Raw genomic sequence first — 17,284 nt, 5'->3', positions numbered from 1 at the left:
ACCAGCAGAGCTACCCAGCCATGGCTGCTGTATCTAGAGATATAATCACTGCTGTTTGGTGTAGAGATTTCCTTTCGGTATTTTATTTAGATGTGTGTGACTGTTTTTACAGAAATAGTATTGTATACATGTTACTTATGGCCTGCTCTTTTTAATTTAACCTCATATAGTGAACATTTCCCCATTAGTATTCATTGTTTACAACATTACTATAAATGGTTGTGATGCTGTTATACCATAATTTACCTTAATCAGTCCACTGTATTTGAAGATAAAGATGTTAAGTCCAAGTATTTTTTAATTCTAAATTATATCTGTGGGTACAGTCTCTTGTGTATAGTTGTATCAGTAGGATAAATTCCTGGGACTGCACATTGATTGGTCAAAAGGTATGGGATATACAGATCTGATATGTTGCCAATGTGTTCTTCAGAAGAGTTATATCAGTGTACACTAGTAGTACCCGCTTCTCCAAGCTTCTCTAACAATGGGTGTTTTTATTTTACTGTGGTAATTTGATAGGCCAAAAAAAATCACACTTAAAAAATTTTAATTTCTCTGGTTAAAAGTTGAACTTTTAAAACATGCTTATTGACTAGTTGTAATCCTTTAAAATTACCTGTTCGTGTCCTTTGTGTCTTTTTTTAAATTGGTGTGTTTCTTATCAATATGGACAAATGTGATTGAATTCAAATAGACTAAGACTTAGTTTAAAATGACTTTAATTGGACTATTAATAAAAGCTGCCGTTAAATGAACACCCATTTAGCCTGAAACTGTGCTAAGCACATTATTCTTATATTTTATTATTTTATCTTATTTAATGTTCACTGTAATTCTGAAATAGGTATCTTCATTTTGCCGTTGAGGAACTTGAGATTCAGAAAGGTTGAGTGACTTACCCAAGATCATAGCTAGGATTTGATTCCATTTCTGTCTGACTTCAAACCCTGTGTTTTCCTTAAGTCACACTTTTCCTGCTACGTAGCTGTTGCTTATACCACTTTATCCCAGATAATTTCCTAACCATCCTTTTTTTACCAGTATTGCTTCAGTGTCCTTTGAATATGTATTTGAAATGGAGAGAAATAACTTAATTACTAACAGAATCAACTATCAATCAGTAGTATAGTTACCATTTTGCAATGTTGCTCAAGACTAAAGCATCTCCATACCTTATGAGGAAAAAAACTCCAAGTCTCTATTTTTAGACATAATAATATTAGATTTGATGCAGACCAAGAACCTTTTATTATTTTTTTAATTTTAATTTACTCCTTGGAAATGAGTGTATTCTATGATTTTGTGCTTTTAGTTGCTTTTCTCCATATTAAGAACCAGGCACTTGCCTCAAACCCTTTCTTTTAAAGATGAGCTATATATAAATAAATGAAAGAAATGGATAAAATAATAATTAGTGTACTAAATTCTTCTTAACAGAACTTTACAGAGCAGTATGGCAAAACTTCTGTCAGATCTAAGTATGGACACTGCTCGCTGCAAGTCTGGGAATAATCTTACCAAGTCACTTCTGAACATTTATGAAAAACAACCTCAACATGATCCAATTCCTATTCAGACTTCCATTATAAGCTACTTAAATAAGTTAGAGACAGATCACACTTTTACACATTTAGAGCCACTTTCTGCAGTTAACAGTGAGCAAAACATAGTGCCAGATAGGCCCTATGAAAATGTTCTGCCTTCCAAAAGCCCTCAACATAATAACACTAGGAGCGTGGAGGAAGAATCAGCCCCTAGAATCATTTCTACCCTTTCAAAACAGGATTCTGATGAGGAGAGCGAGATTACAACTTTAATAGAAGGTGAGTGTAATCTGGATAATACAATTTATATTCCATTTGCTAGAAGCGCTTCTAAAAGGAAGTCACCACTATCTAAGAGATTATCCCCCCAGCCACAGATCAGTGTAGCTCCACCACAGCTGCTCAGCAACAGTGGACCTGTCTCAGAAAAAGAATATAAATCATGTGCACCCGGAGTTTGTTCTTCTTCCAAAAAGGAAACAGAAGATGCACCTGAGAAACTTTCCAGAACAGCTGAAATGAATGACAAGCAGCTCCTCAAGAAAATAAAGGAAGCCATCTGCAAGATCCCTGCTGCCGCTGAGGAGCCACGGGAACCGGCTGCGTGCCATGGCCCCTCCACTTGTAAGAGCAGCAGCTTTCAAGTGAAGAGTAGTGCTGTCTCTGATGGTAGCTTTTTAAATTCTGACTTGACATCTGACTGGAGCTTCTCTTCTTTCTCAACATTCACTTCTCATGATGAACAAGACTTCCGAAATGGCCTTGCAGCACTGGATGCCAACATTGCTAGACTTCAGGAGTCCTTAAGGTCTGGTCTTCTAGAGAAATGAACTCCTGATTATCAATGTAACTTGGTTACATTGAATGTATATTTTAAATTTCTTTATAGAGAAATGATGTTTTATATTAATTATGTGTGAAAAAATAAATTGAATAATAAATTTATTATTGGAATATATTGACCCTATGGAGCTTATAAAAACAAGTCATTTTATTTATTTTTTAATCCTCACCTGAGGATATTTTTTCCATTGCTTTTCAGAGAGAGTGGAAGGGGGAGAGAGAGAAAGAAACATCGATGTGAAGGAGACACAGTGATTGTTTGCCTCCAGAACACTCCCCAGACCAGGGCTAGGGATCGAGCCTGCAGCTGAGGTACATGCCCTTGGCTGGAATCGAACTGTGGACCCTTCAGTCCTTGGGCCGACGTTCTAACCACTGAGCCAAACCAGCTAGGGCAAAAAACAAGTCACTTTAAATTGACATTTGCTAAGAGAAGAAAGTTGTAGATAACCAGGGAAGTATTATAAATAATATTTTATTATAGTAGTTAGTAATTAGAGTTATTTTATTACCCTCTGTATGAAGGGGGTAGGTCGGAGGAATTCTCTAAAGGATAATTGGAAGGGAATCTCTGGGTACAATTTACTATATTCAAGCTAGAGTTTCTCTTTTAGAAATTTTTTTTTTTAATGGCATTGTGTTTTTTATATGGGATGCTCTGTGCTACAGGCTAGTGTATTTGGTGAGATGTATAAACATTTAAGACAGAGTATTCCACCTCTTAAAAAACATTAAATGGTCCAATAAAATATAGGTAACACCCTAAGTTAGCATATGGTTTCTTAAAACTTTAGCATATTTATTTATTTATTTATTTATTTATTTATTTTTTAAGTATCTTTATTAATTTCAGAGAGAGGAAAGGAGAGGGGAGAGAGAGACAGAAACATCAATGATGAGAGAGTCATTGATCCTGCCCGCAACCCAGGCATGTGCCCTGACCGGGAATCGAACCCTGATCGCCTGGATCCCAGGTCGATGCTCAACCGCTGAGCCACGCGGCCGGGCCATTTTTATTTATTTTTATCCTGAATGCATGTTTAAGATCTTTAAAAAATAAACTCAGACTGATAAATGCTAACAGAGAAGTTTCAGTTTTGGCAAATTGTTTTTGTAAATACTTATTTGTTTTTTGTCCTTATTATATTTGAAAATGATGGGCTTTGTAAATTTTGCACTGGTTGTAATTCTGCCTTTTTGGACCAATTATTTTCAGCACTTGAGCTGAGAACTTTATTCTATAAATAATATGAGCTAGGTTGGACCCTGCTTCTCTACTCTAGCACTGCTAACTATCAGGATCTCCTGCCTCCATGTAAGCAGCACATTTTAACTCAGGAAGCTGAGTGTCGTGCCGTCACTAATACTCCATACAGGTCACCTGCCTGGGCTCACGTGCGTAGTGCTTGAACAGGCTTTGGCATTAAAGGGTGCTCTGCTGGTCCCAGAACCTCTCTGCAGGTTTTTCAAGTGCTGGTGCTACAACTTCTGAAGTACCCAGATAAAGTCTGACATATTCAGATTTTATAGATAGAAACTTCTTAAGTCTAAAAATATTAGATGAATTCTAGGGTATTTTCACAGAATTGTCCATTAATACTTTTAATTTTTTTCTTATTTCCAGTATTCATAAATTAATACATTGGTTCACTTGGAGGAAACAGGTCACAACTCTTAAACACACAAGTGCAGCAGTACAGTTCAGAAATACAAAATAATAAAGCAAGGAAGAAAACTGTGTCACCTGTCTACTCCCAACTATTCAATTATTATTCATGCAGAAGTAAATGCTTAAGACTATTATATGATAGTACAAAAAGATGGTTCTGTTTATCCCTTAATACAGGATGAGCATCCTTATCTGCAAAGACAATTTTTAAATGCTTATCAGTTCATTTAATTAGGGGTTAATAATTTGATTGAAGAACAAATGAGGCTAGAGAATCCTTGAGGGACTATTTATTTGATACACATGGCATTAGAAACATGAAAGAGTTCACAACATGGGGGTTGGTTGAGTAGTAGATTAAGAGGATGATAGGTACACCAACCTGAGTAAAACAGGGGGTCAAGATTATATAATGGTAAGAATAGATAACACATTTAGAAGAGTTGGGGTCAAACTGTAGAATGTCTTAAGCTCCAGGCTGAGCAATAACCATTACACATGAACTCATTGGGGTTTGGGTATCTTTGGTGGTGATGCTTTTTTTTTTTAATGGAGGAGCACCAGATAAAATTGGGTGTTCTTATAATTGCATGGGGTGATGACAAATAAGAAGGATTAGGGGAGAGATTGGAGACCACTTAGAAAGCTCTTGCAGTAGTCCAGACATGAATTGATAAACCTTTGGTAATAAAAGTGAAAAGGAGAGAGAAATTGAAAATTTTGCAGTAGGCTTGGTGGTTTACTAGAAAATGGAAGAGAAGGGGAAATAAAAAATGACTCCGATGTTTTCAGTTTGATCACTCCGAGTCATACTGAGTGACATCTAAAATGAGAAATGAGAAGGGTCAGTCTGGTCCCAAGTCACACCCCTCTCACAGTTCTTTTCAGGTGTCCCAGCGTGAGAGAAGCATTAGTCGAGCATCCCCTAACCTCTGCCAGGGCGAATTCAGTATCTCCTGATGGATATTGAATGTAGAATGAAGAACCATCCCCCAGCATTTTGTCACTATTCTACTGTCCTTTCTTGGATCTGTGGCGGTTATACAGAAACTTCACAATGGATTTAGTGTTTGTGATTACCACTGAAGATGAAAGAATCCAATTCTGTTTGACCAAGTGTAGAGGTCCTAGGGACAGGACTAAAGAAACCAAAGAAATTACTTGGGATACATTCTTCCCTTATTTCTACAGTTCTTGGGGTTAGCAAATCTTCCAGAAATCTTTACTTTTCACTAATGGTGGCATTCAAGTGCTTTAAGGCCGGCTTAAACTACATGGAAAGTAGAGCAGAATTGCAAGGCCTAGTTAGAAAGGGCACACAGCTAAATCACATCTAACAAAGTATGTATCTAGTGTCAATGAATGAATGAAATGTGCCAGGTCCTAGTTTGGGCTCAGAATACAACAGTGAACAAGACAGATATTCTCTGCCCTGACACTACAGTGGGACACAAGGAAAGGAACATACAATAAGTACTGTGAAGAAAAACAGTGTAAAGAATAACAGAATTAGCTTAAGTTTTGATTATTAGGGTAAGAGGCTCTTTCTCAAAAATAATGTTTAGTAGTCTAGAATTTAAGCATACAACTAGATAAAGTTGGATTTGATTTACAGCTAACAATCATTTTTCAAGTCTATTCTAAATTTCCTTCTGCTTAAACAAATGAGTTCTACACCTATATTACGCCTTGATGTTGTAGTATACCACTTGTAGAGAACTGGCTACTATTTTATTTAAAACAATTGGCCTAAGTAGGACCTCCCAGAAAATTAGATAAGATCTTTGGTACTCCTGAAGGGCTTGGCTTATAAGTCAAGTTTTCTAAAGGACTTCAGAAGTCATCTATCTCACTTACACCCAAAGAAGGAATCTGTTCTACAGCAACACCTACTACTGGTAAGATCCCAAGCATACCATGTATATTCCTTGCGCCTGGACCACTCTTTCGCCTACAGGCTCCTGACAAACTCTTACTCATCCTTCAAACCCCTAGCACTACTTCTGTACCTTCTATATCTCTGTTGATGCATATATCAGTTTACTTGTCAACCTTCCTACCCTGTATGCTTCTTAAGGGCAGGGGCCAGGATTTATTCATCTTTGACACCCCCTGTGATACTTGGTGTCTATTGTGTAGTAAGCAGTTAATAACTATTGAGCTTAATTAAATCCCTGACAAATAGTCATCTAGGCTTCACTTGGTTTTCTCTTGGTGTTGGTAAATTCATGCAACAGCTTTTTTTTTTTTTTTTTTTTTTTTTTTAATATATCTTTATTGATTTAGAGAGAGGAAGGAAGAGGGAGAGAGAGTGATAGAAACATCAGTGATGAGAGAGTCAGCTGCTTCCTCCACGCCCCTGACTGGGGATGGAGCCCACAACTTGGGCATGTGCCCTGACCGGGGATCGAACCGTGACCTCCGGGATCCTAGGTCGATGCTCAACCGCTGAGCCACGCCTGGCTGGGCTATGCAATAGCTTCTTAATAGCTTTATTATACACATCTAAACTTCTGGCATTAGCTTCCCTGTAGCTTTTATTCTTTATTCCTGTTACTTACTTCTGAAACAAAATTCACATTTTAGCAAACATTTGCACATTACTGCTAGTTCTGAGGAGAAGCCACAGATGTTCAATATTAGAGACAGGGCAAAAACATATTTTAACTATGTTACCAGTGCAGGGATAACCTCCTCCCACCAGCCTACCTCACTGAATTGCGGGAGGGATAAATGTAGGCAAAGCACTTTGAAAACTGGAGGGCACTGAAAAATCTGTCTTACGGCTATATTTAAAGAGCCCTCAGCATCCACCTTACCCTCATTTGATGTCCTCCAGTTTGTCTGTCTTAAAATTTAAGTCCAGCAATGAGCAATGAACTCCAGATGTGATGTGATCAAGCAGAAGACAGATTATCATTTCCTATAATTATACATTGTTTGAAAATGGACAAAGATTGATTTGGCTATCTCCAGCCATCATACATTACTACAGCTCATATTCAGGCTATAGTTCATTTCCGTCTAACAGTATTCACATTGTCATTCTCAGTGTTGAGAGGCATCATGTTAGGACAACTTGGGGGGGGGGGGGCAGGACAGGTCCAACTAGAAATGAGCAGTTCCTCAAAGACAGGTTCTGACCAAACAAATGGCCTCAAGTACCCCTGAAGAAAGAGCTCAGATTTACTACAAACTGGAAGTGTTTCTCTTGAAGCCAGGCCTGAAAGGCCATAAAGCATGGTGAAAAGAATTAGACTGGGAATCAGGAGGCCTGGGCTTTTACACAGGTTCTGCTGCTGTTTTTTCTGTATGAACCTTATTTTCCAGTTATAAAATGTGAGGATTTCTATATAGTCAGTCCATGCATGATTCAACAATACTGAGTCATATATTTTAGCACTTTGATAGGGCATATCTTTGAATTAGTCAGCTGTGAGGGTTCTGCTCAAGGTATTTAGAACTCTATGAAGTAGACCCATCATTCTTCCAATCAATGGGATTGCCCTGCCAGCTCCAGAGAAGATTTATAAAAAGAAGGCAGGTCATTATTTGTCACAATTACCTATATCCCACTACTCCACTCTTCCCCCACCACAAAGCTGTGACATTCCTGGTGTGTCTATTAACAATTCCATCTATCTTGGCACTAATTTTTTAACATCACCATTTCTATTAGCATTCCCTACTTAGAAGATTGAAATACGGGTATAAAAACATTGTGGGCAATTTTTGCTTTATATTTTACAGACAGACTTTTATAGCTTCAAGGGACCTTATGATTACCTAGTTCAATCTCATTTTTAGAAATGGAAGCAAACCAAAAAATATTAAAGACACTTGCTCAAGGCCACATAGCCAACACCTTGAACTAGATATTGTGAGTCTCAGTCTACTTTCTTCCATATATTGTTTTCTCACTCTCAGCCAAATCCCGTAACTATTTGAACCCTTGGGAACTAAATCTGTTACCAGAATTTAGTTGTATGCCATTCTCTCTCTACTAGCAAGGTCTAATAATAAGGAATTTCCTCTGGGATCTGTGAGTATTAAATAAGTGAAAATGCTTTGAGAACTATAAACACCAAATAGATGCTAATGATCACTATATATAGGTAGTCTTCATGTGCACACGGGTACTGTACTAGACACTTAAGGTTGTACTTTTGCTTTTGAAAGGTACACAGTGTTCTTAAAATCTGTTTAGCATGTGACATAATGCTACTAGAACAGTTTTTCCACCTGTCACTTGGCCAGTTCCATTGAAGTGACTATTCTTATTTTTAAAGTAGATAGAGAAAGTTACATGAGTTTTTCTCCCATTAACACTGACATCCACAGTGAGTTCTGACATTTCTGGGACCCAGCACCTTCTTCTGCTCAGCCTGGAGGGTAAGATGGCTCGTTTCTCCATGGAGATCTCCAGGAGACATGCAGCGGTGTCACGCACTGTCTAGGAGGGAAAAGTGGTCCCCTTTGGAGCTGGAGACTTACACATTTGTTGGAATCTATAGCAAGGAATGTTGCCCATGCTCAGTAGGGAACACATAGCCAAGGTACATATTTTCACCCATCATCCTTTCCAGATTATTCTGTACTTGGCTGTGAGCTCTAGGCTCAGAATGGGGTAGGAGACCAGAATCAAATATTTCAAAAGTCAGCAGCTCCAAAACAAGCAGAACAGACCTCTTGGAGGGTAGTAGTTTGCGGTTTGGCAAGAAGAAATGAGTAAAGGAAAAATAAAATTTGAAAACCAGAGCCTCAGTGGATGGAGAGAAAATTTAATCTTTTTTTTTTTTTTTAGGTCATTCAGTACTATCAGACTTTGCTGTCTTAGGATATGAAGATAGGTTGGTGGAAGATGAGACAGAAACTAGAAGTCAACAAATAAATATTTGAGTAAATAGGTCTTCCCTATTTGAACCATGACCTCTATCCCACTACTCCACTCTTCCCCCACCACAAAGCTAATGACCTTTTTTTTTTCTTTTACCAGAGACTCAGACCACTGTCATCACTTCTTCCCTCTCCCATCCCAACCAGTCTAATAATCTTGTCGGATTGCTGGAATAAAGGATCATTAACACATAGAGCAACTTCTCTCAAGCCCTAACTGACCCAGAAAGAATATTAGAATTTAATTGTAGTTTTCTGTCTTTGGCCAAAGTTTGAGAAAAAGTCATGATAGATCATTGATGAATGAGACACTTAAACAGGCAATAATATTTGAGTCTGTGGGAAGGTTCATTTTAATAACGATGCATTGGAAGAACAAGAACCCTGGATCGGGAGTCGTGACCTAGTGACTCTGTCTTCATGTTCATTTATAATTTATCAGCTCCCTACTGTGTGCTGCACACTGAGCATTTAAAGATCTCAGAGACCCTCTCCAGCTCAAAAATGCTATATATTTTTTTATTTTACATTCACGTTGAAATGATAGTTTCCATTGGATTTCAACATGAAGATGGTCCTGTCAAGTTGCCCTTTCACCTTCCTTTGTAGAAATCTAAACCAGCAAGAAGAGTACAAACCCCATTTATGATGGGAAATGGGAGAGAGCTCTAAAACCAAGCCGCAGATTAGCTAGAAGGACTGACAAAGCAGTACGTACTGAGCAGGGTGCTTAGGAGAGGAAACGGGATTCTGTGGCTCCAGACAGCAAGCAGAGCTAGTAGAGTACAGCTCTCAGTAGTGAAGTCACCCAGAGGGAAACATTTTAAATCCTTAGTTTATGGCACTGGGAAGAAGATTCATTGGCTCTACATTATGGGGGGAAATGTAGATGCCTATTGCCACGTGGAGACTTAAATACTAAACAATTAATGCACAGAATTCTGAATTTTAAGGAAAATTCCAGCCCTTCTTACACATAAGAATTCTGCAAATAGCTGATCTGGAAAAACCTTCCTATCCGCTTCAAAAAGGTGTCATCAAGAAGTACCATCAGAGCCCCCGGTGGGGCTGTTTGTCGGAGGGTCATCCTGTGCACCGGAAGGTTGCGAGTTTGATTCCCAGTCAGGGCACGTACCCAGGTTTCGGGCTCGATCCCAGGCCGGGGAGCGTACAGGAGGCAGCCGATTGATGTTTCTCTCTCACATTGATGTTTCTCTCTCTTTCTCTCCCTCTCTCTAAAATAAAATCAATAAAATACTTTTTAAAAAAGTACCATCAGAGGAGCTTCAGGAAAAACAAAAGAGGGAAGAAGTAAAAAAATAAAACTGTAAGAAATGAAAAAATAAAACAGAAAGATGTTGCCATAAAGTAGGTAAAAGTTGTGACTAAATCTTTGGCCATGGATTTTATTTTGATTTTTTAAAATATATCTTTATTGATTTCAGAGGGAGGAAAAGAGAGGGAGAGAGAGAGATAGAAACATCAATGATGAGAGAGTCATTGATCGGCTGCAGCCCGCACCCCGGGCATGTGCCCCGACCGGGAATCGAACCCTATCACCTGGATCCTAGGTCGATGCTCAACCGCTGAACCACGCCCGGCCGGACTGGCCATGAATTTTAAAACTGCATTTAAAAGCTGCTTATTCAAATCAAAGGCATTGAGCAGAGAAGCAAGAGCTTAGGTACGAGATGATGGGACAACAGGAGGCGAACCAGAAGCTGGCAGAGCTCAGGAAAGAAACAAAGAAAAAATTAAGCCGTTTCAGAAATGAAGGCAAAATGGAAAGGCAAGGGAAAATCAATAAATTTTAAAACGTTTTGGCATAAAATCCTAAGTTCACACTTCTTTTCCTTCACCACTTTGCATATTAGCCCTTTCTCTTCTCCCTCCCAGTGTGGCAGTTCTGAAGCCTATCATGGAGCTTTTGAAGGTGATATAATTTTTGTTTTGAAAGTGACATGATTTTTCTCTCTGAAAACCTTTAGCATATTCTAGCTTTGAAGATCTTAAATTTCCTTCTAATGCGTATGACAGTATTGTTGTTTTAGTTTTTAATTATTGATTTTTGAGCGAGAGAGAAACATGGACTTGTCGCTCCACCTCTCTGTGCATTCATCGGTTGGTTCTTGCCTGTGCCCTGACTGCGGACCAGCCTGCCTCCTTGGTGCCTCAGGGTGACGCTCCAACTAACTAAGCTACCCGTTAGCTGCTCCCCGCCAGCCGGACTCCAGCTCGGCCATAACGTTATTCATACAGGACAGTATTGGGAGTTTTTGTTTTTGTTTGTATGTTTGTTTTTTAAATATTATTGTCAGAGAGAGGAAGGGAGAGGGAGAGAGAGAGAGAAACATCAATGATGAGAGTCATTGACCGGCTGCCCCTACTGGGGATGTGCCCTCACCAGGAATCCAATTGCAACCTGCTGGTTCATAGGTCGACGCTCAACCACTGAGGCACACCAGCTAAGCAGTATTATTTTCTTAAATGTCTCCTGTTATTGCTCTATTAGCTCTTTAAATCAGCTAATTCCAACAAAAACCCTGTTGGAATTCTAATTGGAACTACATTAAATTTGTATATTAACTTTTTATATTGTCTTTCCTTCCAGGAACGTGATGTGAGTTTCAAATCTTGTTTAGTGTCTTTTAATAATTGTTTTCCCAGTTGTTTTTTTTCTTCATATCAATCCTGAAGTCTATCTTGTTAAATTTATTTATAAGTATTTAGAATTTTTGTCACTATCATAATTTGAGTGGATTTTTAGCTGTACTAGAAAGAATTTCCCAGGCAGAATGTCCAGCCACTGGAACTCATAACTGATTGAAGGCTCCTTCTCATATCACCAGGAAAGAAAGGTGAGTATGCATCTTCCTAAGACCATCTAGTTATAGTCTTTCTGAGTGGTAGGGGGAGGGACAAGAAGAGACCCTGGAGGACCAACAAAGAAGAGGAATCCGCCTTAGCTGCTTTGGCTCAGTGGTTAGAGCATCGGCCCTCGGACTGAAGGGTCCTGGGTTTGATTCCAGCCGAGGGCATACACCTCAGTTGCAGGCTCTATCCTTGCCCCTGTTGGGGTGAGTGTGGGAGGCAACCAGTTGATGTGTCTCTCTCACATTGATGGGTTCTCTCTCTCTTTCTTTCTCTCTCTCTCCTTTCCACTCTCTCTGAAAGCAATTGAAAAATACCCTTGGGTGAGCATTAAAAAAAAAAGAGGAATCTGAAACGTTGCTTGCTATCTTAGCTAAACTCCCAATTTCAAGCTTCTGTTCATGTGAGGGCTCTTGGCTTAATGAGACAGTTTTTCCAATAGGTACGTGGACGTGTAGGAGACCATTATAAAACATGCTGGGGATAATCCAGGCAAAAATTTCCCAAAGAAGGCTTTCTTCTGGGTATTTCCCCACACACACACTTTTAGAAATTTCATTTTGTTATTACAATATAGCTTGGTGGTTTTGTTTTTGCAATATCTTTTTGTTGTTGTTACTTATTTCCACAGGTAAGTAATACAATAAATGTACTTTCTCATTCACTTTGTGTTTTCACAAATAATGAAACGAATTTTAGCCCACTTGGGGCCAGAGTGTTGAATTTGGCATGGCATGTGGAATAGCTAATTGATATTCCACAGAATAATAGTTACTATTTGTGGAGCAATTACTATGTGTCAGGCACTCTGCTCATATGCTTTGCAGTGCATCTTCTCATTTGACCTCCACAACAACCCTATGAGATGAACAGAGTTTATTGCATTTGTATCTTGTTTCTAACAATTAGGAAATTAAGGCCCAGAAGAATTTAAGTTACTTGTTCAAGGTCACACAACTCATTAATGGCAAAGCTTCAAGGCAAACCAAGTGGCTGACTCAGAAGATCTTACCACTACACTGTACTCCTTCCACACGAAGAATCTGAGGTAGAAACGTATGACTTACCCTCCAACCTCCATTTCCCCTTCACAAAACAATGGATTTTTAAATTGGCGATACCATCCAGCTGCAGATTCTCATTATGCAGAAAACTGAGATTACAGAATTTATAAGTCAAGGGTCTTATGTATAGAATGCCCCTAAATTTGCTTTACGTGATAAATAGATTTCTTACTCATGATTTTTATGTGTTCCTTTTGTCCTTAAATGTGGTCTTTGCTGTGCTGGGTTTTTATAGTGCCTCCCTCCATGGTTTCTAAAATAAACCTCTACAACATGTTTGGAGGGTGGGGGAGCAGATACAGAGCCTATAGGTTATTATCAGTAGAATAAGAGGAAGAATGATAAATTGAAGGTGAAATAATACAATGTGATCACTAGAGTTTACATTTGTCTGTTCATTTAAACTTTGGTTGCTGTTCTTTCAGACTGTATGAGAGTGGTTTAAGTGTTCTGCAAGACTTCTCTGCAAAGTGTTGCATGATATAGAGAAGAGCAGAGCTGCTCTGGATGAGGAGTGAGTGGGGACCTGGGGTCCTGGCCCCAGGCCCTAGACCCCCTCCAACCCACCCCCATCACCTTCTTGGTTCCTGGGGTTCTGCAGCTTGAAATCAGTTGTTTAAATTTTAAACTTGTTTCTAACATCATAAGAACCACAGGACCTTTAAAATAACAGTTTAGACTACATTTTAGAATTATTATTATAATAAGTGATCTAATAAAACAGTCCTTTCCTGAAAGATGCCCAAGAAATTCTGGACAGAGGTTGCTTAGGGGATTGTAAGAGGTGGCTGTGGGGGAGATGACAGTTACTTCTTACTTCCTACCTTCTGTTCTTCCATTCTTTCTTTCCTTTTTAGCAATTACAATGTATGACTTTTATGGTTAAAAAATTAATTTAAAATTTATTTGGGAATTTGGAATTATATTTTCATTAGTGGCTTTATAGTCAAATATTTTCCCCCAAAGATTAACTATTTCAATTATATAATTATAATGCATGAGATAATAGGACTTAAAGTACAGAAAATCCGTTTACAGTAAATATTTATAAGAACAAACCACAAACACATTCCAGAGTTCAGTATGTCTGTATTTTCATATGTTAATGCATCTGATCAAGATGCTGGTACTTAAACAAAGCCTTTAGAACTGAAGAGCAAACAGAAGCACATTTAATTTCCAAACTGCTCTTTCTGCTTTGAATTTTACCTAAGCTATAAACAGTTGTGAACTCTGGTCCCATATCAGAATTACTGGGGAATTTTAAAAAAGTCATTCCCCAGGCCCCACTTCAGACCAACTGAATCAATTTCTGGGGGTGACACCCAGGTATAAGTATTTTTTAAAAGCTCCACCGGTGAGTCCAACATACAGCCAAGCTTGAGAACCAGCAAACCTTTAGCCTTAATCTGACAATGCTGATCTAGGTGGATTTAATAAATTCATAAGCTAAGGTGAGCTATTTATTACTTAACACTTGTGAGAGATAAAAAAATGTGACATTTTGCCCTTCCCTTTCTTCTTCGGGTTTCCTGACAGGGACCCAGCAGTGAAGGGGGCCAGAGATAGGAAGGAAGTGCAGAGGATGTGCACAGACAGATGGAGCCCAGGGCTTGCAGATTAGACTTCCAGGAAGGCAGTAAAAACACACAGGCACCCCTCCTCACCAAGCAGAGCAATATTTTCTACAACTAGTGTCTTGCTTTGGGGCAATGGGGCGGAATTGCATTATTTCAAAATGTCTAAGGGAAGGAACAGCCAGTTTCTCTCTGAAGCAGATTTATGTATCTTGATAAACCAGACATCATGTGCTGGTTTTGTGTGTTTGGACCAGGGCATTTTTTTCAGGTTAATCGATGCATTTCCTAGAACTTTGGGCAAACCTTCTTGACCTCCAGTCACTAGCCAGAGTTTAGAAAGACTGGTGTGGTCTAGCTCTCATTAACTCTCAACACTGACCAGCCAAGGCTCCGTCCAGGACACGACTGCACACTGAGGAGAAATTTTGGAAGTGAAATAAAATTGACATAATAGAGCAGGATGCAAAATCAATAAACAAAAACCCAGTTGTATTTCTACATACTAGCAATTGATAATCTGAAAAGGAAATTAAGAAAACAATTCCACTTTCGATAGCGTCAAAATGAATAAAGTACTTAGAAATACATTTACCAAGGAGGTGAAACACCTATATACTAAAAACTACAGAACATTGCTAAAAGAAATTGAAGAAGACCTAAATGAATGGGAAGACATGCTGTGATTGTAGACTGGAAGACAATATTGTTAGGTACTACCAAAATCAGTCTACAGGTTCACTGCAATCCCTATCAAAATCCCAATGGCAGTTTTTGCAAAAATAGAAGAAAACATCCTAAAATTTATATGAAATTTCAAGGGACTCCCCAAAATATCCAAAACAATCTAAAAAAAAAATTAACAAAGTTGGGGGTCTCATACTTCATGATTTTAAAACTTAGTACAAAGCTTCAGAAATCAAGACAGCATAGAAGTGGCATAAAGACAGACATTAAGACCAAATGAATAGTCTGGCCAGGTGTGGCTCAGCGGTTGAGCATCGACCTAGGATCCAGGAGACCGAGGTTTGATTCCCTGCCAGGGCACATGCCCAGGTTGCAGGCTTGATCCTCAGTTGGGGGGCGGGGGGGGGGAGGCAGTCGATCCATGACTCTCTCATCATTGATGTTTCTCTCACCCCTCCCCTTCTCTGAAATCAATAAAGATACATTTAGAAAAAAGAAAAAAAAAAAAAGACCAAATGAATAGAATAGACAGCCCAGAAATTAACCTTTACACATATGGTCCATTGATTTTTGACAAGGATGCCAAAACCATTCGATGGGGAAAAGATAGTCTTTTCAGCAAGTGGTGCTGGGAAAATGGATATCCACATGCCAAAGATATTTCTCTGAAGATGTACAAATAGTCGATAAGACCATGAGAAAAGAATGAAGTTAGACTCTCACCTTATGCCCTATGCAACGATTAACTCAAAATGGACGAAAGACTGAAAAGTAAAAGCTAAAACTGTAAAACCCTTAGAAGACTACATGGAAGAAAATGTTCACGACCTTGGATTTGGCAATAGTTTAAGTATGACACTAATAGCACAGGCAACAAAAGAAAAAATAGATAAATTGAATCGCATCAAAATTTTAAAATTTTGTGGAGAAAAAGACACAATCAGCAGAGTAGAAAAGCAACCCATGGAATGGGAAAAAACACTTGTAAATCTATACGTGAGAAAGGATTAATACTCAGAATATATAAAGAACCCCTACAAGTCAATGACAAAAATCCCCAATAATCCAATTAAAAAATGGGCAGGCCCTGCCTGGGCCAGTAGCTTGGTTGGTTAGAATATCATCCCAATACACAAGGTTTCAGGTTGGATCCCTGGTCAGGGCACATACAAGAAACAACGAATGGATGCATAAATAAATGGGACAAAAAATTAATCTCACTCTCTCATTTCCTCTCTCTCTAAAATCAATAAATAACATCTTTTTAAAAAGTGGGCAAAAGAATTCAGACATTTCTCCAAAGGAGACATACAAATAGTCAATAAGCACATGAAAAAATGCTCAACATCTTTAGTCATCACAGAAATGTGATCAAAATCACAATGGGATATACGTCACACTTGCTAAGATGGCTATTATCCAAAAAGCCAGAAAATTTAAGATGTTGATGGGAGGCTTCCAGTTTTTGGTCTGGCATGTAAGAAGTTTGGAAATGTCCATCCTAACAAAAAGCTGAACAAACAAAAATCAACCCTTCTTGGAGCTGTAAGAGAAGTCATCTCACAGGGCAAACTGCTGGTGTCAATATTGGAGAGCCAGACAGGTGGATACGGAGAATTACAATTTACCAGAGCAGAAAACCACAAGCAGAAACCTCCACAGGAACCAGTACCCAGTGGAAAAAACTTGAACTGTAATTGACAAACCGATGGAAACTCAGTGTGGACAAGTCTGACAGTTAAAAACTTCAGGGGGGACACAGACATGGAGAGGGAGGGGCCCACATTCTTGTGAGTTTTACCTCCAGTAGCCCAACTTGATTCTCACAGTGAATATCGGAGATAAGAACAAGGGCATCAACTAGAAAACAGTAACAAATATGGCAGCTATATCAACAACCAATCCAACCATATCAACAACCACTTTGAACATCAGTGGTCTAAATGCATCAAGTTAAAAGACAGAGATTGTCAGAGTAGATTTTTAAAAAGACCCAAATATATGTTGTCTACAAGAAACCCATTTTACATATAAAGACACATTCATAGTAAATGTTTGGAGAAAGATATACTATGCTAACACTAATTTTTTTAAAAAGAGTAGTTACATTAATTTGAGACAGAGCAGACT

General features: G+C 38.6%; 1 protein-coding gene across 2 annotated transcripts in view; it reads left to right on the top strand.

Moving 5' to 3' along the window:
* Window positions 1–2,510, top strand: part of CCDC14 (coiled-coil domain containing 14) — a 39,790-nt gene extending 37,280 nt beyond the window's left edge. For both annotated transcript variants that reach the window (XM_016199943.2, XM_016199945.2), the window contains one exon: window positions 1,441–2,510. In XM_016199943.2, coding sequence (XP_016055429.2) covers window positions 1,441–2,377 — 937 coding nt within the window. In that variant the 3' untranslated portion in view covers window positions 2,378–2,510. The remainder of the gene's footprint in view (window positions 1–1,440) is intronic.
* The last annotated feature ends 14,774 nt before the right edge of the window (window positions 2,511–17,284 follow it).

The sequence above is a fragment of the Miniopterus natalensis genome, chromosome 6 (genome assembly GCF_054644295.1).
Source record: "Miniopterus natalensis isolate mMinNat1 chromosome 6, mMinNat1.hap1, whole genome shotgun sequence".
NCBI classification, from domain to species: Eukaryota; Metazoa; Chordata; class Mammalia; order Chiroptera; family Miniopteridae; genus Miniopterus; species Miniopterus natalensis.
Note: the sequence above shows the minus strand (reverse complement) of the source record. Positions and strands in the feature narration are given on the sequence as shown.